We start from the raw sequence: 27252 nt of genomic DNA, 5'->3' as shown, positions 1-27252 counted from the left end.
CTAAGGAGGAAGAGATGGACACACCAATGCCTATTAGAGACATAAATAATACTTATTTTTCAAAAATGTGGCCTTAGTCTGCACAGACAGCCCATGCAGAGAACTGACTACCTGGCCGTGGGGCTGAGACTGGCCCTGAAGGCATCAGTGAGAATCTTGTTGCTATGGAGAAGCAACCCAAGAAAGCACCAGCCCTACGTGCACCCTGTGAACACTCCCAGTGGGCACAGGTGGGTGCTGGAGCAAGTCCTCCCCCCTCAGCAGAGGCAGGCAGAGCTCAGTGCAGTTGTTGGTGCACAATCTACACTGCACATCACTGCCACATGGCTGCAGGGCGACAGAGCTGTGTGGGGCAGTGTGCTTTGCACTGCAAGTCCATGTCCTGCCACAGCAGAAAAAAGAGTTATTTCCTGGGGGGGTGGGGGAGGCACAAGGCTGCCAAGAGCCCCCAGAACCAAGGAGGAGCATCAAGGGGTTGCCATTAGGGTTAATTGCTTTGATGTGCAATGAGGATGTGCAGAAATGGTCTAATCATCATCAGCCTCTTAAGAGGGCGAACAGGTGAGAAAGTCAGAAGTAATAGAGCACCTGAGTGCAAAGAGCCTCTAATTAAATACTCCTGCAAATTATTGACTCATTTAGAAGTAAAATGATTTAATTTAAACTCTGATGATGAATTAATGTACACCTGTTCCCCCCTTTAAGGCAAACAAATGAGTAAATAAACTGGAACATGATGGGCTGCTTGGAGAGCAGTTGGAACCCTCACATGGAGTGGTGGTTGGCAAGTCTTGTCCCATCTCCGTACAATGCTCTGCAGCCCCTGACTGTGGCAGCACTACCTTGTCTCCCCACCTTGCTCCACAACTGCTTGGGCTCTGGGAACCTGCTCTCGTTCCTTTCGGGGACTCATGGGAATTACTGCTTCATCCCAAAACTTCATCAGAGTAACACTTTCAACTCATTCTTCCTAGAAAGCAGAAGGGCTAGGAAATTGGAAGGAAATGAGCCAGGAACAAACTTAAAAGCCCCATGACTTTTAGTTTTACTTTGCTTTAAAGTGACAGGGGAGATGCTGTAAGACAGCAAGTGCAAATTAAGAAAAAGCCCAATTAGTGAAACTCCTCCTTCCCAGCATGGAAGTGCAAAGAGCAATCTCTCCAAAGTAGTTCAGGGATTCCTGCTGCTAATGCCATAAAGACAGAGTCAGACCACTGAAACAGGATTGGAAAAAGGCTCTTTCCTCGACAGACTCGAGAGCACTCTGCAAATGCCTTGAAAACATTCCTGGATGCCAGTTTATTTCTCAGATACAGTCCACCTTGGGTTTGTTGCTCCCCTTCCCCAGCGCAGCTCCAAAATCCCTCCATATGCCAAGTCCCTGCTGTTGTCCTGTCCCTGCTGGCAGGCATGGGCAGCCTGGGCAGGCAGACCCCTGGGGCAGCATGGCTGGCCCTGCCTGTGGCAGCCAAGGAGCTGGGCAGCCGTGACCCTGCACTGCTCAGCAGCTCAGGTGGCTGCACAAGGGCACGGGGGTGGGAAGGTGCTCAGGCAGTGAGTGCTTCCCGGCCTCCTGTGAAATCAACCACATTAGCACAAGCATTGACCACTGTCAATCTCTGCTGCGTCTCAAATGAGGACATAATGTGCTTCTGAATCAATCGCTGGCAGTGCTTCAGCCTTATTATTCTTATTACCGGAACGTGAGTGCTGCGTGAGGGAGCTTCCCGATCAGCCCATTAAACCCACAACGAGCGGCTCCCTGGGTGCTATCTGGACCCCAGGTCCAGCACCTCCTGGGTTCAGTGGCTCCAGGGACCCAAGCACCTCTCCCACCATCTAAGCTGCTTTGCCAGGACTACAGGCAAGGGAGATGCAACATCCACAGTGGCTTTAAGGAAAATGCAAGTGAACACAGGGTTTGGGCAGGTCAGCAGCGTTTGTCTCCTTAGAAAACTGTGAAGAAGGGTCTGCAGCCTCCCCACTACACTAGGAAGCAAGAGCACAGTCAGATCTCATACATGACCTAAAGATTACCAAGAACTAATGTGCTGGGCAGTGCCACACTGTCAGGTTCTCATCACCTACAGCCTGCTTTGCTCCCAGGGGCCTGGGACACTGGACGGACATGTCAAAGGGACTGGGCATGAGGGGCAAAAGCTGCAGTTCGGATGTAAGGAAAAAATTTTCCCCTGGAAAAGTGATGCAGGACCTAGCCCAGAAACAGCAGCAGCCACAAGGGAGCAGGAACTAGTGTTGGCTGGAGCCAGCCAGTCCTGTGTTTGCTAACAGCATCAAAGGGGACCCAGCACTCAGCCTGCTGGATCCCACAGCTGCAGTGTGTGACACAGTGTGTGTGTGTGTGCACACCTGTCTGTACCAGTGCAGGTATTCCTGCACCATCCGAGGGCAGGAGCCTGCCCCCCGTGCACAGGCTGCAGCGTGGGAAGGTGCCCACAGGAGGAGCTCCAACACAGCGACAGCGCCTGCCACCGCCCGCAGGTCGACAGTCATGGGGTTCAGCCTCCCTTCTACTTAATTCCATTAGTCCCACACTGTAAATTCACTGTAGCTCCCAGTGTACACTAAAAATGAAATACTATCCTGGTGCAGCCAGGCCAGAAGCTCCTGCCAGACTCTTGTACCCTGCTCCCCAGCTGCTGCATGCCCGGAGAGCATGGAGGGGCTGTGCTCTGCCCCACACCAGAGCAGCTGGCAGCAGTTAACTGTGTCTGCAGCCGGCTCAGCTCCCAGCACCTGCAGTTCAGCCTTTCCTGTCGCACCAGGGGTACCAGCAGGTCCAGCTGGGATGGCTCCCGGGTACCAGGGGAGAGGGCTGGCCCGCAGCTTCTGAGCCTGCTCTGGCTGCAGCCAGCTCACAGCTTGTTCTGTGATGGCTTTGTCACACGGGCTGCTCGGCCACGCGGGGTGGCAAACCGGTGTGAGCAATATTATTTGTTCTCTGACCTGTGGGAATGGAGGTCAGATAGCTGTGAGAAATCTCTGCCACCCTTCCGTGCTCCCTTCCCAGGCGTGCGGGGAGGTGCTGACAGGTCTTGTTTTGTGTCACCTGTGTCTAGGCTACCCTGCTATTGCTTGCACAACTAAGGCAAGTGCCAGACTGATGGCTCTGGGCCAGCTGGCCTCAGTGGTTAAAAGTGCTGTTAAATATTTGCTCTCTGCCTGTGGTGCCACCGCTCCTGGAACATGAGCCATCTATAAACAGCCCTGCACCCCATGGAGATGTTAGGCTGACAGGCTACTTTGCAAAAACACTTAAAATTCAACTATTCCAAAGCACAGTCAAACAGTAAATGGGCCTTGGGGGTTCACCTGCAATGTCTTCCTCCCCTGGGTCTCCCTGCTCAGCTGTGCTATGCCCAGTCCAGCAGCACTACCATGCCATGGGGAACAGGGTCAGGGCTTCCATCTCTCTAAGTGCTGGGTCACCACTCAGCTCTGCGGAAGGTCTGCGGCTCACACAGTCCCAGGGACTGTATCACCACTTACTGGAAATGCACAGTATGTGCTGAAGTGTGGTTCCTGTCTCAGGCTCCCACGGGGCTGCACAGCCTGTTCCCCTCCCACCTCAGCTATTTCCGCATCCACTCTGCAGATTCCCTTACTCAGCAGCACATGCTGTGCCCATCCTGCCCTCCAGCCCTCCCATCGCAGGCCCCAAAGGGAGCTGTTGCTCTGCCCACACACACAGGGACCAGGATGAGAGTAGACCCACTGCTGCAGCAATCCTGCACAGGCAGCTGCTGTTCTCTGCAAACTCAGTCCAGGATTCTTCTCATTTCAAATGGGAAATGACTGTATCGATCCCCACATGCCAACAAGGGGCAACCCCTTCTGCTTTGGGGTCCATCCTAGTGTCAAACACTGTATGAGCTTGTCATGTTCAGTGATTTCCAGCTGATGAGGAGTCAAACACAGTAGAATCCAGGGGAAAAAATTACATGCAACAATCAGCTACTTAATAGCTCCTTCAACATGAGAAGTACAACTGATTGGTGCTCTCAACCAGCCATGATATTCTAAAGAAAGAGAAATGAGAAGAGAGAGGCTCATGAAAGCAGCTAAGAGAATTTACTTAATGCTCATTTTTTCCAAAACAGTTCCCACAGCTCAGTATTACACTGCAGGCTCTAATGAGCACAGGCCTAGTGTGAGGATGGGAGTGCACAGACAACGGATCCTGCCAAATCCATACCGTGCAGCAGAGCCACAGCCTGCCTGTGGACAGCCCTGCTTAACATTTCAGCTGGACTGGAAACAAAAAGCCCAAGGCAGAGAAATATGACTGCACACCTTGGCACCACTGGCAGGACATACATGAACACACAGGTAGCTGCAAGGGAAGCACATTATTCCTTTAAACATCTCCCAAGTTGCAATGCAATGCTGTAGCTCATCTCTCTCGTTCAGACAGCTGAATGCAGAGGGATGCCAAAGCCCTCATCTTGGCATCCCAAAGCAAAAAAGAGCTCTGTGCCTTCCTCGGGTACACACAGCACACCCTTTGAACTAGCTGGAATTGGTCCCTTGCCTTCTCAACATCTGCTTTCCCTTTCCTGGCATACATAATCCTATCTCGTGGGCAAATGTTCTGATCTCATCTCATCTCATGGATCAGTGTAGGTATGGTGCAGGAAGGGGAGGCCACAGGCACAGGCAGATAATTCAAACAGAAGTGATAAGACATGCAAAGAACGCTTCCTAAATTTATTCCCTCTTTAATAGTAGTGGGGGTTTATTTACAAGTCTCCTGCAGCTCAAGAGGGTCCTGCACAGCAAAACATCATCCTGCCATTGCTGCTCTCATGGCGGCAGAGGAACTTTTCAGAGTTTTACACAGTTTCAACCCAATCATGCAGCCTGGAGAGCGCCTAGAAATGCAAGGCAGCCCTCACACAAGCCAGCCACTTCCCCTCCATGTGTGCACCCCCTTGGCAAGTTGTTCTCTGGGGAGGACAGGGATGGGCTGGGAGAGGTGTAGTGCAGGATGGAGGGATTCACCAAATGCCCAGTGTGTGCCTGTGTGTGTGAGCAAAGGCAGCATCAGTGGTGGGTGCATACAGTACCTACAGTACAGAACCCAGGGGCTCCACCAGAGATATGGACCAGGGTAGGAGCATGATTCAATGATGTAGGTGAGTTTGCAGCTCAGGGCTGTAGGGTAGAGAGAGCTCTGTGCAGGGAGGGGAACTGGGACTACTCCAGGGCAGTGGGACATTAGCAGAGTTTCTGGTGGCAGAGATGCTGAATGGCACAGGCTAATGCCAGCACAGTCCAACAGTGTTCAGGGGGAGATTAGAAGGGGAAGCAGGAATGAAAACTCAAATGCATATTCACTGGCATCAGAGGATGCCGCAGAGAGCAAAGCTTTGAATGCAGATGGAAGTGAAGGGGCACAGGATGCTGTGGACTGAAATACCTCAGCCAACCTGGATGGAGGGCAGCCGTCACACAGCAGAACAAAGTAATCAGCGACAGCGCAGGCAGGCTGTCCATTCACTTCTAAGGCTGTAACCATGGTGGGAGCATGGCAGGCTGCTGTGCATTCTGCTGCAAGGCCTTTTCCCTGTACCAGCCATGCTACAACTGCTCGAGGCGAGTTCCCACCGCTCTGGGGCTGGCAGGGAGAGCTGGCAGGCTCCCAGGGCTGGCGTGGGGCCTGCCCAGGCGGTGCTGCTGCAGGGGAGGCACAGCTCAGCTTTCATCAAGGCCTCTCCGCTGGGGGTCCTGGCCAGCATCACTCTGCCCTGCAGCCCGTCCCGCTCCCACGCTCACCTCATACTCCTGGGAGAACTTCAGCCCATCGTTGGCCTTCAGCCGGTCGATGTTGTCGGCGAGGTCGCTCACAGGGATGGGGGGGTGGTCACGCATGCCTGCAAGTGAGACAAGGAGGGAGGAGGGAGAGGTTATGGCTCTGCATGGCCAAGGGAGGCTCAACAATGGCATGTGCACAGCAAACCCAAAGAGTGGGCGCGAGGCGGACATGTGTGACTATGTGAAGCGCTGGGCAGGATGGATGGGAGGTCAACGAGACCACATGGCATGCGGCACACACTGTCAGAGCACACGGTTCGGTGAACAGAACAGAAAGGTGATGTGCAGAATGTGCATGACCGGGTGAGCAAGCCAGGACAGTACAGCCACCGGGCACACAGAGCAGGCCACGCAGCAGGCAGGGGCTCGGGACAGCCCCTGGCAGGAACAGCCCAAGGATACGCTGTCACTGCGCTTCCCGGGCTCCCACATGGGTTGAAGTTGAACACACCGATCCTCTGGTGCTCCCACTGCCAAGGGCTGAGGCTGATCCTCTTGCTTAGCCCTAACAGTGGCATTAGCCAAAAAGAAACTCGCCCAGACCTGCTCCAGATGAAACCTCTGCAGTGCGTGTACACAGCTTTTTGGGTAGGGAGATGCTGCCCCAGTCCCCAGGGAGCTAGGGAAAGATGAGAAGGGCGCCGTGGAGGAGCAATGGCTGCTCCCCTGTTGGACACTGTGCAACATTCTGAGAGCTGAGGAGCAGCTCTGCCTGCAGATGCATAACTCAAGTGTTTTTCAGTGATGCTCCAGAGGCAGAGCCAGCTCCAGGGCCCAAAATTCAGCTCCTCTGGGCTGGCTCGTGCAAGGCACCATGTGCAGTGACGTGCCCTCCAGCAGCCTTTAGGAGGCTGCTGTGAGCTGGCATGCAGCTCAAGCCATGGCAGAAGTCTTGCCCTGTCTAACGCAGGATGGCTCATCCTGGGCACAGCCGAAGCCCTGCTCAGGGGAAAGGCCTAGAGAAGAGGATCTCACAGATGCCACACCACTGTGGTGGTGTGCATATGGGATTGGGAGGACCCCTACTAGGGCCCTGGGATTCAGGGCTCAACTATCACAACCTCCTTCTCTGATGCTGAGATGCTGAACTGGCAGGAACGTGGTTGTGAAACATCTCATCCAAATCCCAAGGCTTGTGACTCCATCGGCTGCTCTGTGGGTTTCCCAGAAACCCCACATGGGTAATAATGATTATTAATAGGCTGAAGCTGTTGACTCACACTCAGGGAGAAAGGCTGGAGCACAGCCAGGAGCTTTTCAGTCTCTCAGGAGACTGAATGCCACCGCAGATGGCAGTGATGGGCCACTGAGGTGATGGAGCAGTCCCCAGGCTGGGTACAGGCATTTGACACAGTGGTGACAAGTCAGGAGGTGATAACATGGAAGTGTTACACCTCAGACCTCTGCAAAAAGCACCTAACATCTGTACACAGGCAAGACCCGATCCAACACACTCGTCCTGCCATCACTTGACAGTGCAGAGCTATCCACGGATGGCCTGAGAACACATGGACACATGGAGAAGGAAATATCCCTCTTCTGCCTTATGCTGAGGTCCTTCTGCATATGGTCCTCTGTTTGCCCTTCACCCATCAGGATCCCCAAGGTGGCTGAGCAGGCCCACAAAGATTGCTGGTGACAGAGCTCTGAGGCTGTAGCTCAGGGGCAGCCTTTGCAGAGCTGTTACTGAACAACTGAATGATGAGAACAGTGTGGGGCCAAGGCAGAAGTGTGGGGCTGGAAGAAGAAAGAGACTGGAACATAACCACAGTATGTGCTTATCCCAACGTACAAAGTATGGCACAGACCACAGCAAAGCTGCAGACCCTCATCTCAACTGAGAAATACAATGGGGTCTCTTCAAACTAGTAGTTTTGCTGGCCAAGGTTGTGTTGTAGCAACAAAAGAGCTCCAAGAGCAGATGGGGAGAAAGAAGTGGTTGGAATCCCATTATGGTGAACCTAGAACAACTGCCACTGCAGGGCAAGATGGAGGACATTTGTACACTTTGCCAGGACTTCCACATGCTTTTCCAATTTCTCTGGCAAGAGGACAGTAAGCTCTCCACCAGGCTAGAAGGGCTCAGAGGTCTCACAATGCCTGCAGGGCTGCAGACAGCAAAGCCCTTGGCTCTGCTCCTGGGGGAAGTATTTATCCCACATACCTCCCCCATTCCTGTTTGCACACAGATGCCTCGTACATCCAGCAGCAGGGAGGCTATGCTTTCATGGTTGTTTGAGGCTGAACTTGAAGCTCAGAAGACAAGCATTAAAGGGGTAGCGATACCCACAGGCTGGCACTACTTCATCCAACCTTCTAGAGCAGTAAGTCCTTCTGCTCTGTGCCTGGGAATTCAGTGCCAACACTGCCAAGGAGAACAACTGCACAGCAGTTCAGAGATGATCAGTGTCCCTTGGCTTGTGTTCTGCCTAACTCTGTGACACAGCAACCCAGCCAGCCTAGGGAAACCAGTCTGCCCAAGGTAGAACGAGAGTGTGTTCAACCACTGGGCTGAAGAGCACCCTTAGATTTGTCCATTTGGGGTTCCTAGCTGGTCACCCCCTCCAGAAGCGCCAAGGTTCTCTGTCCCCACCCAGGGCGAGCTGCAGGCCTGATGCCACGGCAGAGCCTGGCACAACACTGAGGGGGCAGGTGGCGTGGGAGCAGGCAATGGGCTGCTGCAGAAGCCTCCTGGCAGCCCAGCACTTGGGGCCTTCCCTTCTGCACCGTGCTGAGGTGAGCTGCTGCAGTGCCGTGTGAGCAGTACCGAGCCTGGCCCCAACACATCATGTCAGAAAGTGAAATCGCTGCCATTTTACAGTCTGCTGTAGGTGAGGGTGACCTTCATGACATTGAAACAAAAATTACAGAGACGAGAGAGAAAGTGAAAGAAAAAGCAAAAGGTGTCATAAGATAAAAACAGGAGTTAAAACTAACTTGAGATATTCGGGCAACAGGCGACACTGGCACCTGCAAAGAAAAGAAATGGGGCAAGAACAGAAATCCCATTAGCTTTTAGTCATCATTGCAGAGCTTCAGAAATGGAAAGACAAAGAGATGAAGATGCAAAGGAAAGCACCATCTGCCACAGCATTGGGAGCCTCCCTCCTGCACAGGACCGACTGCCTGGCCCAGGGGCCTGCTCTCCAGCTGGCTGTTGCACCCTGGGCTGTTGGCTCTGGCCAGTGCCATCCCCCAGTGGCAAACACATGGAGCTGGAGCTACTTGCTGGGGAGTGAGCACACGGGTCTTCATGTGACACCAAGAGCTACACTTCTGGCTGCACACCACTGGCCACAGCCCTGTGCCCCGGGGGAGCCAGCGAGGGCCAGGAGATGGCAGGCACAGGTGGCATCTGTGCTGGCTGGAAGCCACAATGACTGCACTCAGCCCCAGCAACCTCTGCTCAGCGTCCCTGAGCCTCCAGCTCGCTCGCAGCTCATCAGGAGCACAACTCAGCCTCATTTCATGGTGTACTGGGACACTGCCTGGTCCTGGATCCTCTCAGTGACTTGGCACAGCAGTATGTTAGTACAGGCAGGCCAACGGGGGGGAAAACCCTTGTCTGAAGTAGGAACCACAAAAACGAGAAAGCTTAATATTTAATAACAGTAGCCCAATTAATTATGCATTAAACAAGTTTTCCCTGCTCAGCACGCTCCAGCAGGGAGCTACCAGGGCTGGTGGCCAGCACCTCTTGTCAGTGCATCCGCACAGCACTGCCTCAACCTCCGGCGGGTGACAGGGGCAACAGCGTGGACCCACTGGGCTTGGTGGTTTTCATGCACCTCATTAATGAGGACAAGCTCAGCAGGAGCTGGAACAGTCACTTCTAACTGCACAACACCCACTTCTGCCCCTCAGAGACTCACAGGTGATGCAGGGGGGAGAAGGGGAGGAGGACACAGTGCTGAGTCATGGTGGAGGAGCATTGTCTGGCAGTGTCCCAGGCCCCTGCTGCTGTCTCAAGTGAACTGGGCACTGTGGCTTGTTTTTGCCTCTCCAGAGAGCTCTGCAAACTCACCAAATGAGCCAGCATCTTTGGCTTATCCTTAGGCACAGATGGGAAAAGAAAATTTCCCAGACCCCTCTTCTCTCTGATGGCAACTCTTGACCCTTGCTATAGCTCTAGCAAGGGATATCCTTGTTGCAAACACCCCAATCTTGCTGGAGACGGGAGCAGACATGAGCCTGACCTGTCACAATCCCCTGTGCAATGCAAACCACGAGTACACAGCAAAGATGGCTCTTGTGCCCATGTGGAGACATGTCACAGAGGCCTGTCCCCGTTCATAACCGTCCTGGAGTAGCCCTGTTCAAGACTGTGCTCCTCCTCAGGAAGCTGCACGCTGTTGCTGACTGTGTGTGACCCCCTCCTTAGTGCTGCTCCCAGTGATCTGCCTGTTGAGATGCTCCTCCTCTGGCACAGGTGCCTTCCTTTCTCCCCACACCACTTTCCTCCCGTGCTGCAATACCACGCTGGCCTGTGCTGTGGCCAATTAACTGCCAGGCTGCTGCTGCCTCCCATCCCTGAGATGTGCCATCGGTTCTGCCTGGGAGATGCACTAACTAGGGACCTCTGACAGCTGCCTGGGCATAGAAGATGATGTGCTGGTGAAGCTCACCCCAGATGTGAGTCAGACTGCTCCTCTTGCCCCCACTGCCAGACACAGCAGTTTTACATCAGGAAATGGTCCCTCCAAAACTCTCCTGTTAGATGAAAGCTCTTAGATGAATGAGCAGCAGGAGGAAAAGGAAAGTAGGTTACAGACCAGGAGGAGCTGCAAGTTAGAAGAGAGCTGTATGTGCCTCATTTACTGCTGAACTGCTCCCTCCATCACAAAAGCCCAGGCGCTCCCTCAGTTCATCTAGGACTTGGACTCTCTGAAAGGCTCTGAACGAGTCAGGGCGAGCCTGTCCCTGATCACTACAATGACAGGTACTGTGCTTTCGGTGCCATCAGAGATGTGCAGGCACAAAGCAGCAGCACAAGACCTTTCTGCAGTGTGAAGTACAGTTGCCTCCACTGGCTGGCAAACCAGCTACAGCCCGAGGCACCCCAGGCCAGTGAAACCAGCAGGCAGAGAATGGCTTCTACTGAACTATCATCCTTTGCACTGAGACCACCCTGACCAGCAGTGCCCTTCATTGGGTCACAGCACTGGCTGGGGAGCAATGTAGTTTGCATGTAGCTCTTCTCTTCACCCTCAGCAGAGCAGAGCAGGAGAGTCAGCACGCCAAAGATGCCAGGATGAAGCTGCTGGGACACCCTCAGCAGTAGGAGGGCTCTGTACCTCCTGATTCCCCCAGATGCAGCCCATGTGGCCAGCACTGCAGCAGTGGTGCTCGGCACTGAACCCCAGCCCAGGTCAAGCCAGCGCAGTACCCGGGACCACTGCAGGTACGGGCGCTCCCAATTGCGTGGAGGCTCCTCCCGGCTCAGGACAACTGCAGTGAGCTTCACGGAATGTCTGACACACACCACACAACAGGCTGGCCCCATCCAGGCTTCCCAGCCTTGCAGGCCTGCAGCGACAGGGCCAGGGAGAAGGATTTGCAACCCGCACAGCAGACACCTGGACATCCTCGGTCTAAAGCTCCCTCTGTGCCACTGTGACTGTGGAGCTGCTGGAGGGTGGGAAGGACTGTAACTCCACCTCTGGCGTGGCGACGTGGTAAAGGAGAACTGGAGGAGGCAGGATGCAAGAGTGTGAGCTGCTCCTTACCTGGAGTCTGGTAGTTGAGTCGCCTCATCTCAACTGGGTCAGAGGAGTGGGCCAAGAGCGAGTCCTTCAGGCCAATGGAGTGCTCATCCTTGGAAGAGGGGGAGTGTGCCCTTTTCCTATGGACAGAGAGGGCAGAAACAAGCAGGTGAGCTCTGGCAGAGACTGGTATGAACCATCCTGGGAAGGAGTCTGGGTCCCTGTGTCCCAGATACTCAGATCCATCCCAGGCTCCCTGGGGCTCTGGGCAAGTCACATCATCTTCCGTGCCTCCAATATCCCATCTATGAAACAGGAAAGATCATATGTAAGCAATGTCAGATGTTTGATTAGCGAGGTACTTTGAAATGTGGCATTCTGCATAATATTTATTACAGAAAATGCAGATGTTGTTTCCTCTTACTGTCTCTAGGAACTATTTTCTGTAGTGGAAGGATATAATAAAATTTTTTTTCAAGTATTAGAAATATTTAAATACAGAATGCTATAATATAATAGTGTAAAGGCTCTTCAGGGTGTGTTTTATTGGGCCATTAATACATGTCTTGAATGGTTGAAGGCACCCAAGGCGTGTATTAATGGAACAATAAAATACAATGTTGTCTCTTCATGCTATATTTATGCCTAGAGCGATGCCACCACCTCAGGCTCTTGCTGGAATTCACAGGCAAAGCAGGGACAGATCCAATCAAAAAGTGGACAAGTGAATATTAAGGAAAATCTAATACTGCAAGAAGGGTTTCTAGTGAACGTTTAAGTCCCATTTCTTGCTGTAGATTAAAAATAAGGTGGATATACCTAAGCAGTGGAGAGGGGTGTTGGGCAGGGGCAGGACAGCAGTACCCTCTTCTGAGTCCATGCTGACCCTGACACTGCTAACATACAGAAGTGTCTTACACTACTCTGAGGCATCAGAAGCCTTCCAGCTGCCTCGACTGAGACAAAAAAGCTGAAAGACTGAGAGCATTGACAGAAAGAAAGGAAACTACGTGACAAACAAATAAATCAGTGTTTCTCCTATCAGGAGCACAGCAGGATGTGCAATGTGCTACTGGGTACCAGTCCCTGAGCCCTTGAACAAAGTGGGCCAGCTCTTCTTGGAAATGGGCACAGCACGTAATTAAAGTTTGTCTCTCATTAGCCTAGTCAGGGCAACTGCTAAACCATTCTCCAGATCCCAAGCTATCCACTGATGCTCAGCTTCCATTCATTCCCACTGTAGATCTGCCATTGTCAATATGACATACAGATATCTTTGGGGGAAAATGCCTCCAAAGAGAGGCTGGACAGCCAAATCCACATCACTACCCTGAGCATGCAGGTGGTGCTGGAAGGGGATATGGTGCTGGAAGGGGATATGCTGCTGCTCCATGGGCTAGGATGCAGCTGGGACATGAATGTCAGGTCTGGGCACCACACGCTGGTGCTAAGCTAAGCCAAGGTGGGAATACCTTCCATGGGGCCCTGGTACAGAAATTCCTTCTGGGGCCATCTTCTCTCATTAAAGACCACCAAACCTGCTGTTTTTTACAGTTCCCTGGTATTGCCTCAAAGCATCCTCATTAGAGACTGCAAGAATACCCCTGCATTCTTGATGGAACAGCTCTCAGTCTGAAGTGACCGAGAAAACAAAGGAACCCCTTTAACTGCTGGTGTTGCCATATCTTTTGTTATTTTTAATTTAATTGCAAAAACAATCTGGGAAGTCTTTACATCGGAACTTCTCCCTGAGAGCTGTAAGAGGCTGACAACTGCTAGGAGGCTGATACCTTTGAGGAAACAAAGTCTTTGTAAACATCTAGTGCTGGCATGCTCCATACTCCCAAAAACAAAGAAGCCCCTTAGTAGCTTCGGGCTTGATTTTTAAAAAAGGGAATAGACTTGATATTTTAGCAAAACAAGAAGATAAAATGCATTCATACCTTTCTTGCTTACTAGATCCAGGGAAAAGCAGGAACAGAAGAAAGGAGATGATCACTGACACAGAAAGGCACTGACTGCACATGCACAGCAGAGCTCCATTTAATCAGACAACAAAGCCATCTCCCCTCCCCAGCTAGAGAGACATATGTAAATAGAGAGCCCAGGAGGAGCAGAACCTTAGAGCTGGGCTGGTAGGGAGGGAATGACCCACTGTAATTGAACAGGCTACGTGAACACATGCAAATGCAACCTGTGGCTCCTCTGGATGCTCATCTCACACTACAGTTACAACTCTAGCAGGACTGCTCTGCTAGGCAAAAGCAGGTGTTTGCTTCTAAAGGGAGCACAGTGTGGGGATGGTTCCGATCCAGTAGTCAGGACTGAGAGGCCTCCAAAAGAGAGCTCCACTCTGATTCTAGCCTGTCACATCTGTGTCCTGTTCTCACCACCAAGATCAAGTTCCTCAGTCAAAATTCACGGGAGTGGGGGCACCTGCCAGAGATCAAGCAGGCAATTTCCACAGAAAACCAGTACTAGTGAAGTTCCCAAGGCTGCCAATCCAAGCTGTGTGACCAGAGAGCAGTCAGACTGGCTTTAGGGACAAAGCTGCTCTCCTCTGTCACACTGCTCATGTTTCCAGAATCCACAGCAGCTCTGTGTCCTGGGACTATCAGCTATCCTCTGCATACCCAGCCCTTCCAGCTCTTCTGCTCTCTTTATAAAGCAGCCTTCTGCTGTGCCAGGTAGAGACCTTCCTCCTCCCCATGACCACCAAGTACTGCCTATCAGAGCACCCCCTATGTGAAGATTACAAGGAAGGTATTGAAGGTGCCAGCACCTCTAGCCCTCATGCCGTAAGTGCTATGTCCTGGACTGGATCTCACCTTTTGAAGAGGAGTATAGCAATGACAATGATGATGATTAATATCACGGCCAGGACAGGTCCCATCACCCAGAGCATCTCTGGTTCATCTTGCTGCTTTGCTGAAGCCACTTCCATCACGATCTCATCCGAGTAGGGGCTGGCTGCATATCTCTTCTGAACAGCACAGGCAGAAGAGGGAGAGAAAAGCAAGCATCCATTATGTTAAAGCAACAGCTACATCCCTGAAATGCAGGAGTTTGCCCTTGCCTTTGGCTTGTAGGAATGGTCGTGCTTCTCAAACCCCAGCAACATACCACGAGATACTCTCTCTCTTGGCGTCAGCGAAGGTCATGCTGTTTCAACAGTTTCTTCCTGGTGTGAAACATTCTCAGTGACAGCAACTCCCCAGGTGTGAAATGTTCCCAGTGCCATCAACTTTGTGGCTGGCAGACCCGACCTGGAGGTGCCAAACTGGAGCACTCCAGCTAAGAGCCACTTGCCATCCCTGGATTCTCTCAGAGCCAAATCACAAGGTTTTGAATCCCAACCAATTGCACAATGGGGCTGGCTGATGATTCCTAAGTGGTTTATAATACCTGCTGTGCTGATATCAACACATCTCTCCAGGACAGGGCTATATTAGGAAAACCCCTGCTGGGCTAGGCAGTTTTCTTAAAGGAATGAAATGACAGAACTGATGTAGCTGATAAACAGACCTTAGAAAGAGGCTCATTCTTACAGGTTCCTTTCCAGAGACTTCTGCAATCTGGCAGCCCCGTGATTTATAACCTGAAGGGACAGTTTTCTAGCCCCATCTGCAAGATGGAATTAACAGAGACCCAAACCCTTCCTGCAGAAAAATGACACTGCACCTTGTTCTGCTGCTGTTGCTAAGGCTTATGGAGCAGTGTTGTACCTTCACAGCTCAGTGCTGGTGGGTCAGAAGGGTTAAATGCTGCAAAAAGAAATCCTTTCCCCCTATTAGAGAGGGCCAGAGCCGTATCAGTTCCGTGCCTGTGGCTTTTGAGCAGCACCTGCTGCCTGGCATTAAGGAGCCAGAAACACTCTGCTCCTGCCACAAAGTTTACATCATCGAAGAGGTTCCTGTGGATCTATAAATCTCCTGCTTTAAGGTCGAAGTTTAAACCTGCAATTCATATCTGGACATATGTGAGGAGAAGAAAGGGAAAAATCAAGTGTGCTGGTGTCCCATAAATGCTCATCTTGATCTTCTCTCACAGCCAGCCTGATTTCAAACGTGTGGAGTACAGAAAATACTCTTATCTGGGACATCCTTCTGGCAGCCCACACTAGTGCAGCATCCTAGCAGCTCTCCTCAGACTTATCAGCGGAGAAGCTGCTGTCTGGGGGAGAAGCCATGGAAGGTGGTTGCCACTTTGTCTATAAAACTACAAGGCCCTCTTTCAATGCCTGTGAAACAGCTGCCAGCTCCTGGTTTAGTTCTGTTCCTAGAGGAAGTCTGCACAGGATCACTGCAACCCATTTGCATGTTCCCACATCCCCCTGTCCAATTCAAACAACAGGGCAGGGAGTCAGGTACAGCTCTGAGCATGGCAGGGACAAGAAAATGCTGTACTGGTGTCGAGAGGATGGGGCAGCAGGCCTGAGGCTCCCCTTTGCATGGGCAAGTGGCTCCTCTGCGAGGAAGACACAAAGGCTTTGCCTGTGACTGCCCAGAAAGGTCAGGGTGCATTGGTGGAGGGGAGGGAAGGAGCATGCTGACCTGTGCAGCAAGGTAACACATGTGGCCACCTCCAAAGCTTTGTGCAAGGGCCAAACATTCATAATTCATATTTCTGCAGACACACTTAGGAGGCGTCTCCTTCCAAGAGAAGACAGAAGCAGAAGAGATCAGAAGGACTGTTACCTGAGTGGCATTTCCAAAGGCAGACTGAGAGGTGCAGGTGTCCCTGCTCCCAGAGATGGTGTTTCAACTACACTTCCCTCTCTGCCTTTGAAGGATGGCAATGTTATGCTCTCCTGCTGACACTAGAGACACAGCAAGCAATTTCAGAGGAGCTGGGTGGGGGAGACAGTGCACAGCTTGGACAGAATGCCTCATAGTCCAAATGAAAAGGGATGTGATGCAGCAGGGGATGCAGAAAGGTGGTCTGCAGGAGCAGGGCATATAGGAGATTTGTAGGAGCAGTATAATAACTGCTGCCTGGTGGTTCATTGGAGGGCTGTGGCAGATCTATGCTAGTGAAGAGATGATGATTATAGTTGGGATCAACTAGTTAAGGTCATCTCTTCTTGACACGGATTGTCAGGATAGCTCATCTCAAGGCCTCTGCCTTACCTTGTTGCTAATCTGTGACTTTCCTTCCCTCACCAGTGTGCACATCTTGCCACAAGAACACGTGAGCTGGATGACTAATGAAGAACTCGACCAGCCTTAATGAGCCATTACAAGCAAATGAGGCTGAGGACGGAAGCCACGGCTTGGAAGCTGACCAAAGGATTCTGTGCATCTCTATTATTTCCATTATTTACACACTGCTGCCACCACCACTCCTGGCCTCTGTGTTTACAGCTGGACAGTGATGCACAGGTCTTGCTGTGCTGCTCCCTGCTCATTGCATCAGCTACTCCCTTCCCGCTCACGTGCCCAGGCCCCGTGTGCTTGGCAGCAGCTTCCAGCCTTTGGCAAGGAGAGATGCAGGAGTAGGAATGCCTACACAGGAGGCAAGCATGCACCTCTGCCCTGCTGATGACCCACTGCGATGGGAGGCAGGTTTGCTAGGGCAGATGTCATCTGGAGGCGAGGTTCTGGGCAGAGAAGGGCCTGTGAGGGCAGGTTTGCAGGGGGAACATCCTGTTCACTGCAGTCTCAGCAGCCGCTGTGCAGGGTAAGATTTCACGGGCTGTTTTCCACAGTCACTTACTTGGACCAAAGCAGAATGAGGACCCATCCCATCTCAACCGTGTGTCAAGCTCTGCTCTGAGCACAGCCCAGCAAGCCACAACTGAGCTTGTGCAGAATGTGTGTGTTGACACACTGCCCTCCACTCTCACCTGTTATGTAGAACACATGTGCCATTTACACCATCTATCAAGTTAACTCCCACAGCAGCCTCAGCTCGCAGCAGTTGCTCCCCCTGCCTGCACTGAGCCCACCTCAGCTCTGCTGGGACAGGCTGTGCCCACGCCCCACAGAAAGTCCTTACCGTGTCCCCATCCTCCAGCGAGGCCAGCACGAAGCAGCGATAGCTCAGGTCTTGAGACAGAGGCTTGTTGTAGAAACCTTTGTAGTTCTTCTCGTCCCCCAGGGTGAAGGTCTCGGGCAGCACATCCACTTGAGCAGCAATGTAGGGCTTGAGCCTGTCTGCCTGGCGTCGCTGGCGCCTGCTCTGACTCCCCTGGTTTATGGCCTCCAGCAACTGGGGACAAACAAGGTGCATCACTATTGCTTCGCCCAGTGTGACACCGCCTTACACTGTCATCTCACTGGCTGAAGGACTCAGCAGGAGGGAAGGAAGGGAGGAGAAGATACTGGGTTTGATTTGGATGTGGTGGTACTAAGAAACCAGAGGCATGTGTTATCCATTTAGGCATTGCTGGAGCATCTGTTTGCAGACCCTCACTGCAAGCGCCTCCGCCAGGATCACAGCTTTAGAAGAATCCTGAGTCCTGGAAAGCTGACATGGTGAATGTTAGGGCTGAAACAGCCTGGCTGTGACTGTCCCCTCGAGTTAATGGGCTGCGAGGGAACCAGGCCACATTCTGCGGCCCAAACATTGGTCTGGACAGCAAATCACACTCTCTACGGATGCTGGATGTGAATTACAGCTGGTGCTGATGTACAGGGAAAAAGTGACATTTGCCGTGTCTTTCCCTTCTGTCAGTGCCTCGGTATCTCACCTGCTGCTGTGCTGCAGGCAGAGCTTTGTGTAAATCATAAAGAATGGTAACAGATTTCACGGGATGTTCAGAGTAAAACTGGCAAATTTCATAGTCACAAATTCATGAAAAAGGATATAAACACACAGAAATTCAATTGCACTGCTAAGAAGATTCTCAGATGTTTAAAGGTCTTTTTTTTGCAATGAATGGAAATTAATATCAGGTTTGGAAGAGAAATTCTAATTCAAACTGAAAAAGGAGGCATGAAATACATTTCACACAGAAATGTATCAGTGCAATACTGTCAGGGCAGATGGGGAACATCAGAGGGCTGGGGAGAGTGATGTGCACACAAAACCACACTACTGAGCTGAGCTCACTCTCTCTTAAAAGGAAAAGCTGGGTAAGAAAGTAAGAAGCCCCTTACACTTTGCCACGGGCAGACCATCCTTGCTCTCTTATCAATACTCACGTTAGAGTAATTTTGGAAAGCTATGGCTTGTCATTACAATATCACCAAAAAAAAGAAAAAAAGGAAAAGAAAAGAAAAAAAAAGAACGGAGAAATCTCACTTACATAAGTGTCCCTATAACTGCAGGGGGAAAAGGCAGAAGGATAGTCTTTGGAGTGTGGAGTTTGTTCCCCACACCCATCTCTTGTATCTGGCTGAGATTACAGCTGAGCTCTTTGGGGCAGAAAGCACAGCTCCACATGCAAGGGCATGAAGCCACAGGGCTCTAGTTGTGATTGAGGCTGCTGGAGGCTTCTGGCACTTACACTTGTATCACACAGCAAAAGACTGCATCAAAAGACTGCTAGGCTTGCAAAGTTCAGATTCTGAAAAATTAGAAAATTAATACTGCCTGTGTAAAATTAATTCAGCTGCCTCGTGTACGTGTGTTATGCTCCAGCCTTGACTGCATGGTCACAGACTATCTTTTCTCTAAGTCCCCTGCTTTGTTCAATACACAGGACAGACAGTGCTTAATCAAAGGGCAGATATTCCACATTTTGTTTTCTTCTTTGCATTATGCAGCTTGAGGCCTTGTTTATTGCTTACTATTCAAATTCAGCTCTGAAGACAAAATTAATAATTTCCTCATGGGCTTTTCTGTGGTGCTGATCACTATAATATTACAAGTGCTTCACAAACATTAACGATCTTATCTTCCAAACACCCATATGAGGTGAGATGAAAGTGATTATCCTAATTTTACACATACAGAGACGCAGAGACATTAATGTAAAAAATGTCCAACAATTCTGAATGTCAAATTGAAAAGACATCAGCTTGTTTTGTTTTTAAAGAAAACTCAGTATTATCTTTATAGCACTGATTGTATCCAGCTATTGACTTTCTCTGCAGCTGGGGATGCTTAGGCTTTGCAAATGAGGTTCCAGGATCTCAAAATGAGCACTCAAAAAAATCACAACATGCAAGACAGTGGCTTCTAATGAAAATTTAGATCATTTGCCTAAGGCTGGATGAGACAGACAGGAACAAGATGTCTTGATAACTTTCAAACACCTAAAGCTCAAAACCAAACCATCCTTTCTCATCTTGGTCTTCTATTTCTTGTGACATCTGTGATGTTGGTAAACTTGCAATGAAAAGATGCAGGAGACTTGGGGGATGATGCTTCTCCACCACACAGTTGTGCTTCATGTGCAGAACAGATCCACCAATACACATTGTGAGCTGAGACCTCTCAGAAAAGACTGCAATCATTCAAATAAAGATAAGGGCTGACTTACAGCTCCTCACGGTTTGTCATTTCTGAGTACTTCAAGTTTGTAACTTTGTTCTCTTAATGGATCTTTCTGTGTGTGATTTTGTGGAATTTTTCCTTTTTGCTTTGGGGCTGATGGTGTGTGTGGGGAAGAAAAAGCCCATAAAAACCTTCCTGACACCTGCACACATTCCATGCTACTGGTGTTGGAGCACTCCTGCACAGAACAAGCTGCATCTTGGGGCAACGGGCTGGTGAACGCTGAAAGCCTTTAACGAGCAAGCGTGAAGGGACCTCTGCAGGTTTTGTTAGATACTAGAGCAAACTCTTTATCTACACTGCAGGCTTAGGTCCTACCCACAGAGGGAAAAGCTTCCTGAGAAAACAGCTTAATAAACTGAAACCAAAACCTTTCTCTCCTAGCTTGTTTGCAAAATCAGCATGGTCGTTCCAGCTGAGAGAGGCTGCAAGGACTGTCTGACCTGAGACACGATCTGTCCTCATCAGAGCTCTGAGACACTCAAGTGTGGTCTCCTAAGGGAGCACGTTTTAGGAGGTGGCTCCTCCTTTGGTTGACTCCAGCCCCTTCCCACATGCTGTCACCAGCCAAGAAAGGCCAAGGGGACACCCATCCCACAGCTCCCACCTCTGATGTGTAGCCTGCACCTGTGTCACCGCATCCATGCTGCTGCCAGGAGACCTGGGGAAAGTGTGCTGGGCCACCTGGGAACCACTTCCATCACAGCAGCTGCTACAATTCCTACCTGGTCCAGCTCCATCTCATCAGGTGTCCGCCACCGAGCAGCTGGGGTGCTGGTGCTCTGATCTGCTGGCACAACCACGATGTAGTACCACCTGGGAAGGAAGGAAAGCATAAAGATTGGACCCTAAGCCTCTGGCACGTCACCAAATGATGTGTGCCATGTGCCTCTCAGGGCTGACCTGCTCCTTTCCCTGCCCTGCAAGCAACGAAAGGGCTCAGCAAGGAAAAAGCTCATTTTCCAGCTGCACCAGAGAAGAGAATACTCCCGTTAGCACTCATTAGGATAATGAAGATCTACAGACTGTGTTCCAGAGGGTGGTGTAGGAGCTGTGAGAAGGACATTTATATAATCGGATTGTAGCAAGAACCCTGGGGGAATTGAGCTTCAGCACAAGGATACCACAGTAACGAATAAGACTTCCACAAACTCACTTTTTTAATCTCCTTGAGGCTTTAGGCATTATTTATTTAAAGGATATTATACAGTGTCAGAGAAAGTCCCTCCTGATCCTCAACCGTGTTTCTGCTGGTAGCATCTGGAGTATACCCACCAGGGTGAGGGCAAACTATCAGAGAATTGTCTTAATTTTATTACACATAAATATTTGCTCAGGAAGAGCCAACAGTGTGATCCCATGTCATGGGTAAATGCCTGGCTCTGTACCAGAGCCTGCTCAGAAATTCACTCCCAGGTTATAAAATCCACAGGTTGGCAGAGGTCTGCCCTGCCTTTCCCTCCCTACCTCTAGACCCCACCCCTAACCTTCTTCCACCCAGGCACGGCACTTACCTAACTGGCACGGTGGTCTGCACTTTGGGAAGGGTGAGTGTGAATTTTCCTTCCTGAATGTACTTGTTTGTGGCGATGGGTTTGCTTTGCAAGACGTCAGGAGCAGTGCGGATTGAGACGAGGTGCTGGAGCCCCCCAGCACTGCTCCCACGGTTCATTAGCACAAAAGAATAGTCCGTGTCGGGCTGGAGGTCACTTATGAGTTTCTTCATTGAGTGGCCGTCCACCTCCACACTCTGGCTATTGTAGAGAATCTGAAAGGAGAAAGGGACGCGTTCATGCAGCTGACAGCTGCTGCTGCTGCAAACTCACACTCAAAATAGCAGTGCTAGAGATGACAATTTGCCTCTGGGCCCTACCTCAGGTGGGTCGGCTACTGTGTGCTTCGTAAACAGCCATAAATCTTTAGCTAAAGAAGAGCAACCCCCAGCAGAGGGTTGAGCTGTGCTCCCTGTGTCTCGCAGCAATGGAGCAGAGAGGGGGTCATCTCAGCAATGCCTGAGTGGCCAGTGCCAGCACTGAGGCTGGTGGTGCCACAAGCGCTGTTTCTCAGCACCTATTTGGGGAAGGAACCCAGATGACCATGCTGGGCCCCCACGTGGGGATGGACGGGGTTTTGTTTCTTGTCTCACGAGGCTACAACACACAATATGCTTGTGGGGTAAAATCCTGTCTGCTCTGAATTGGTGTCACTCCCGTGTCCACTGGCTGATGCCTGATCGGATGGTTAATGCAGATCATCCCCCCCCAGCAAGGTGACCGGGGGGCTTACACGCCTCACCAATGATCTGACAAATCCGGCTCACAAACTGGTACCCGAAACAGCGGCTCTGCAGGTGCGACACCCCGTCGTCATGACAACAGATGCTGGCACCACACAGCCGTGGGCAGGAGGTCGGTGCTGCTCTTCCCTGCCGTGCTTGGAGCGAGAGGCTGCTGGGCAGGGCAGGGCAGAGCTGCTGGTGGCCGGGGGCAGCCCCCCCACGCACAGCTTCCCCCCTTGGGCCTCTCAGCTAATGACATTTTCTCAGCGCCTTGTCGCAGACAGGCAGGACCCCCACCTCACCCCAGGCACAGCAGCCACGGGCACTGCTGAGTTAGCTGCACTAAACAGCCCATCTGCCCAGGGAACCTTGATCCTGATCCTGCCAGAGCAACCCCAAAACCCTGAGCGCTGCCTCTGCAAAGCAAAAACTCAAGCAGTTCCTGTAGACAGAGACAAATGGGGGTGTAGAGAACTGGAGAGGCCACAGATTGTGCCCCAGCTGTGAGAAAACAGCATGTTTCTTTCTACCAGGTGACTGTCCAGCACAGACAAATCCAGTTGGATTCCTGACAGTGGTGCAGAGACACAGTATACCAAAAACTGGCAATGGCAGAGCTGGAGCATGTTAAACCATGGTTGCTATTACTTGTTGCAAGCAGAGACAACACAGCAAAATGTGCTATTTCCAACAGAGGCCTTGAGAGAAAGAAGACAGTTCTGTGGAAGAATTACTTGAAGAAAAACAGATTTTTTCAACAGCTGAGCCCCCCATTCAGGCTTAAGCAGGCAGCAAGGGCAGGACCAAACTTTCCTTCCAAGTCCCCTTTTCAGCAGGTGGCAGACATCTACAGAAAGCTGCCAGCTTTCTGGGATAAGTGCAGCTGGTTAGCGCTGCTCTAATATTTAGTGTTGGAGCTGGGAGGAGAAGAGAGGCCCTGGAAAGAGATCTGAAGGACAGTGGAGCACAAGGACCAGGCTAGGGCTGGAATTTGCAGCTCTGCTTTTGTGTTACCTGAACAGTGACACCCACAGCTCATCATGTCACTTTGCATGGGGGTCAGGAGAAAGAACCTCAGCTTTTTTGCTGATGAGAAAAGACTAACAGGTAACACAGCAGCAGTGAGGAGCCAGCTATGGAGAAGAGATGCAACCAATCTCGTTTGTTGACACGCTTCAGTTTGCAGCAATGGACTGCAAAAGTAAGTACCAAGTACTAAAATAACAGAGGTTTGCAGGGAAAAATGTCCTGCTGGTTGCTCCATGTGCAGGAAAGGCTTTAAAAGGTAGGATAGCCAGAGGGAATTGTTCTCTGCTGTGACTTCTCTTATATTTTCTCCTGGGCTTTAATACCTTTCTCCAAAGACACGTACATCAGATAGGTGCTACAATGAGTGAAAAATCAAAATGAAGAAATGCTTCTTGCAGCACCACAATATCAGATACACAGCTGGCAGGATTCCCCTGGCTTCGACACAGAAGTAGGCACAACAAAGACAGGACTACCAGACTTCAAGTAATCTTAGCAGCTTTGCTGTGTGGGCCAGCACCACCCCTTGCAATGAAACTGCAATAGTACATGTCCAGATATACCAGATACCAGAGTCAGGGGGTGTCCTGGGCGAGCAGCGGGACCTCTCTTTCATGTGCTCCAACACAGATTTGAACAAAACCAAACTTCCAACATTAGGACCTATGCTGAAAGGATGAAAAACCCACAGAGTCCTGTTGCCTCTCAGATGTGATTTCTCATTATAAATTCTTCTCTGATAAAGGTATCACTGACTGATTCTGTGTGCACTGTGTGCTCTAGGGAAGACAGCCACCAACTGCCTGCACACGAGGCATGTGCTGCGGACAGAGCCATTTTCCTACAGCAAGAGGAGGCAGAAGAGATGGTCAGGCATTTCAGTTCAGAGTTTCCCTGCTTGCTCTGCACTGGAACTGGCCAGGACACAGCCTTTGATTCAGTGCTGACACCAAATAACGATTTTTATTGCCGTGCACAGAAATTTGCATCCGAAGACAGTGAAACTGGTATTCGCAATGCTTTCCTGAAGCATTCTCTGCCATCTCCCCTTTTCACAGTTGCTGCAGCAGTTCTGCGTTCCTTTACCTGCCACAACACATTGTCTTCTCAGATGTTATGCACCATTAGTCAAGGCCTCTGCACAAACCTTGAAATAATGTGAGGGCTCAGAAACAGTCATTCATGTGCAGCTGGAAGATGCCCGGAAGCTCAGGCAGGAATGCTATTTAGAGGTTGCATCATGGCCCACTGGTAGCTATTGGAGTCAGCAGCAAATCTGGCCCAAGGGCTCTGAACTGCCAAACAGTGCTGACTAGCCCATGGATTGCTGTAAAATGTCATCTGTGCTGCTCCTACCCATGAGAGAAGATTTGCAAAGGTAGGTGGGCCCAAATGTCACTGCTGAAGGTCTCATGCTTGATTTCAAGGCAGTACAGAATGTATTGAACTAAAAGATGAAAAGACACATCGTGTGCAACAGCAGAAGAGACAATGACTCGATGGAGTAATAGACGTGGTTTGGCATATTTACAACGAGGAGTAACTACGCATTCCATGGGACATCCTGTGAGAAAGCACTGCCCAGCATTCTCAAGGCTTATTTCCAAACCTGTATCATTATGATTTTCAAAAGGTGCTGTTCTTTCTCCCCATTTGTAAAATACCTTGCAGTGCTGGCTTTACCAATATATCCTCTGTCCTGCTCTTAAGTTGAAGAATGCGTCTCAGGAAAATGCAGTTTCCCCAAGGAGAAGGTTGTATCTATCTTGCACTTTTCGTGAAAGCTCCAGAACAGCTTTCTGCAAGCACAGTGGAATAAAAAAGGAATACTGCCCCTGCTCCACCACAACTGCTGGGCAACATTTTACAGGGAATTTATCTCCTGGACCAGAAGAAGCTGTGAAAATTCCCCAAAGAGATCTCAAACCTTCATTATTGATTTGGCAGCAAAGAAAAATCTTAAGGTCTCAGTTCATCCCCTAATAAAAAAAAAGCACCAGTCCTGCCTTTGCCTCACTATTCATTGTCAGAACAATATCTACTTTAATTAAATCTGTTAAAGTAGAATATGACACCCTTTGGGACATAGATTTAGCATGAGACTGTTTATCAAGTGTAGATAATACTAATTGTTCCCATGGAGATTTATCTGCTATGCTAGTTACAGTATTAGGCTCTGGCCTCAGCATCCCATGTGCCTGAATTAGAGGAGAGAGGTGAACCTTGTTTATAAAAATACAAAATCCTGAAGGTTAAGGATTTCTTTCAAGTGGCACAATCAACGAGTTAGAGCTGACCCTGGTAGCTCCTGGCCTTGACTTCTGTGCGTCTGCAAGTCTGGGAATATTAATAGAAAGAAGGCACTATTACAGCAATATCCTTGTAACACTCTCATTTGCATGACTGCTCTTAAGTTAGCAAGTGGCTAATGCCATCTGCTCCTGTGTCAGCTGAGGGTTAACCCACAGCAGGGGCAGACTCTGAGTCACCCCTGTGTAAGCAGTCACAGCTATGCAGCTAAGAGAGGAGACAGACAGGGCACCAGCATTACATCCTTGGCTCCTGGCTACCTCTAACCACTCCACCATCCTTGTGTGGTAGTAATGCTCCAAAGGTCACACTGTCCCTTTCTAGCACTGTGCTGTCACACAGAGACGTGGGCTTTGGGCCACAAGAACAAGGCAAGGTGAAGGACTCTGGTTCTTCAGCAGAGTGCAAAGTAACAAGGCTCTGTGAAGCTCCTTGCGGCCAGATATCTGAACACTGACCCTAATGAACCCTACATGTGGGAAAGCTTTGAATACCACAAGGTACTCACAAAAGCCTTGTCTGCTTCAACTAAACTCAGCATGTTAACAACTGCCTGTTATTGATCACGGTAATTCAGCTTCACGATTTAAACAAGGAGAGCTAGTAACAAGGAAGGGGAGGTGCTCATCTGCTTTGATGTGGATGCAGTCCAAGATTTCCCCTCATTCCCCTGGCCATGGATCCGCTACAACTCCTGCACGCCTTGCATTTTCTCTTTAGGCACAGCACGGCTGGGGGCATGTGTAAAGAGGAAGAGAAGTCATGCTGCTTCCACCCTGGCCGCCTTTGCAGAGGCACCAGATTGCTGCTGAGACTGGGTGGAAGGTTATCCTCAGCAATCTGACACGTTTCCTAAGCGAGAGAAACTCCACTGAGATCTGCAAAAATTTCCACCACACTCTAGTCTTTTACCTGCATCAGTGACACGTACTGGGGGACAGACAAGAGCAGGAAGACATCAGGTCATCAGTGTTGTCTGCAGCCTGCTGGATGACACCACATCCAGAACTGTACGGGAGAAAAGAGAGCAGCAGCCATTCCTCCAGAGCTCCCTCTGCACTGACACATCTTGTGCTACTCACATCTGTAACACCTTCAGGAAGGGTGATGATGCTTCTCCCCTTCACACCCTGAGATTATACATCCGCACTGATGCTCTGAAGTAACCCATGAAGGTGATATATGGGTATTTGAGACAGGACACACTGCAGGAGTCATTCTTAGTTTGATTCACTGGCTGGTCTTCAGACCACTTTGTCCTGATCTCCTGAGATTAAATCAAATTTATAACTTTTCATGCTTCAACTCTGGTGTCAGGCATCAGGACAGGCTTGTGTGACCACTGTCATGGAGCAACAACAGCCAGTCTGACTGGTAGGCCTCAGCTGCTGCTGCTATCCTCTGTCCTGCTCACCGCACAGGTGGAGCTCCCAGTCCTCCGAATCCCATCCTTACCTTAAAAGGCACTGCAGATTTATAGGAGTCAGGCACTTCCCAGCTCAGCAACACAGACGTTTTCATGACGGCATTGACGCGGAAGTTCTTAGCAAACACTGAAAGGAAAAACAAGATACTTGAGCACTGTAGGACCAAGTCAGGAGGGAGCCAGGCAGCAGCTTAAATCCAGGGCTCTCTTTGTCTAACTCAGCAGCAGAG

At 50.5% G+C, this 27252-nt stretch overlaps 1 protein-coding gene across 20 annotated transcripts in view; it reads right to left on the bottom strand.

The window, feature by feature from the left end:
- The window catches only part of PTPRF (protein tyrosine phosphatase receptor type F), a 376345-nt gene that overhangs the window by 20792 nt on the left and 328301 nt on the right, over nt 1-27252 (bottom strand). For 11 of the 20 annotated variants that reach the window (XM_032697223.1, XM_032697222.1, XM_032697238.1 and 8 more), the window contains 9 exons: nt 27052-27149; nt 21494-21747; nt 20705-20795; nt 17535-17747; nt 14366-14520; nt 13481-13492; nt 11562-11677; nt 8773-8805; nt 5797-5894 (listed from right to left, as the gene is read on the bottom strand). In XM_032697223.1, the coding sequence (XP_032553114.1) occupies nt 5797-5894; nt 8773-8805; nt 11562-11677; nt 13481-13492; nt 14366-14520; nt 17535-17747; nt 20705-20795; nt 21494-21747; nt 27052-27149 (1070 nt within the window). The remainder of the gene's footprint in view (nt 1-5796; nt 5895-8772; nt 8806-11561; nt 11678-13480; nt 13493-14365; nt 14521-17534; nt 17748-20704; nt 20796-21493; nt 21748-27051; nt 27150-27252) is intronic. The other 9 variants (XM_032697231.1, XM_032697233.1, XM_032697234.1 and 6 more) reach the window with 3 other exon arrangements.

Source organism: Chiroxiphia lanceolata, chromosome 9 (genome assembly GCF_009829145.1).
Source record: "Chiroxiphia lanceolata isolate bChiLan1 chromosome 9, bChiLan1.pri, whole genome shotgun sequence".
Lineage (NCBI taxonomy): Eukaryota > Metazoa > Chordata > Aves > Passeriformes > Pipridae > Chiroxiphia > Chiroxiphia lanceolata.
This window is presented reverse-complemented; position numbering and strand designations above follow the sequence as displayed.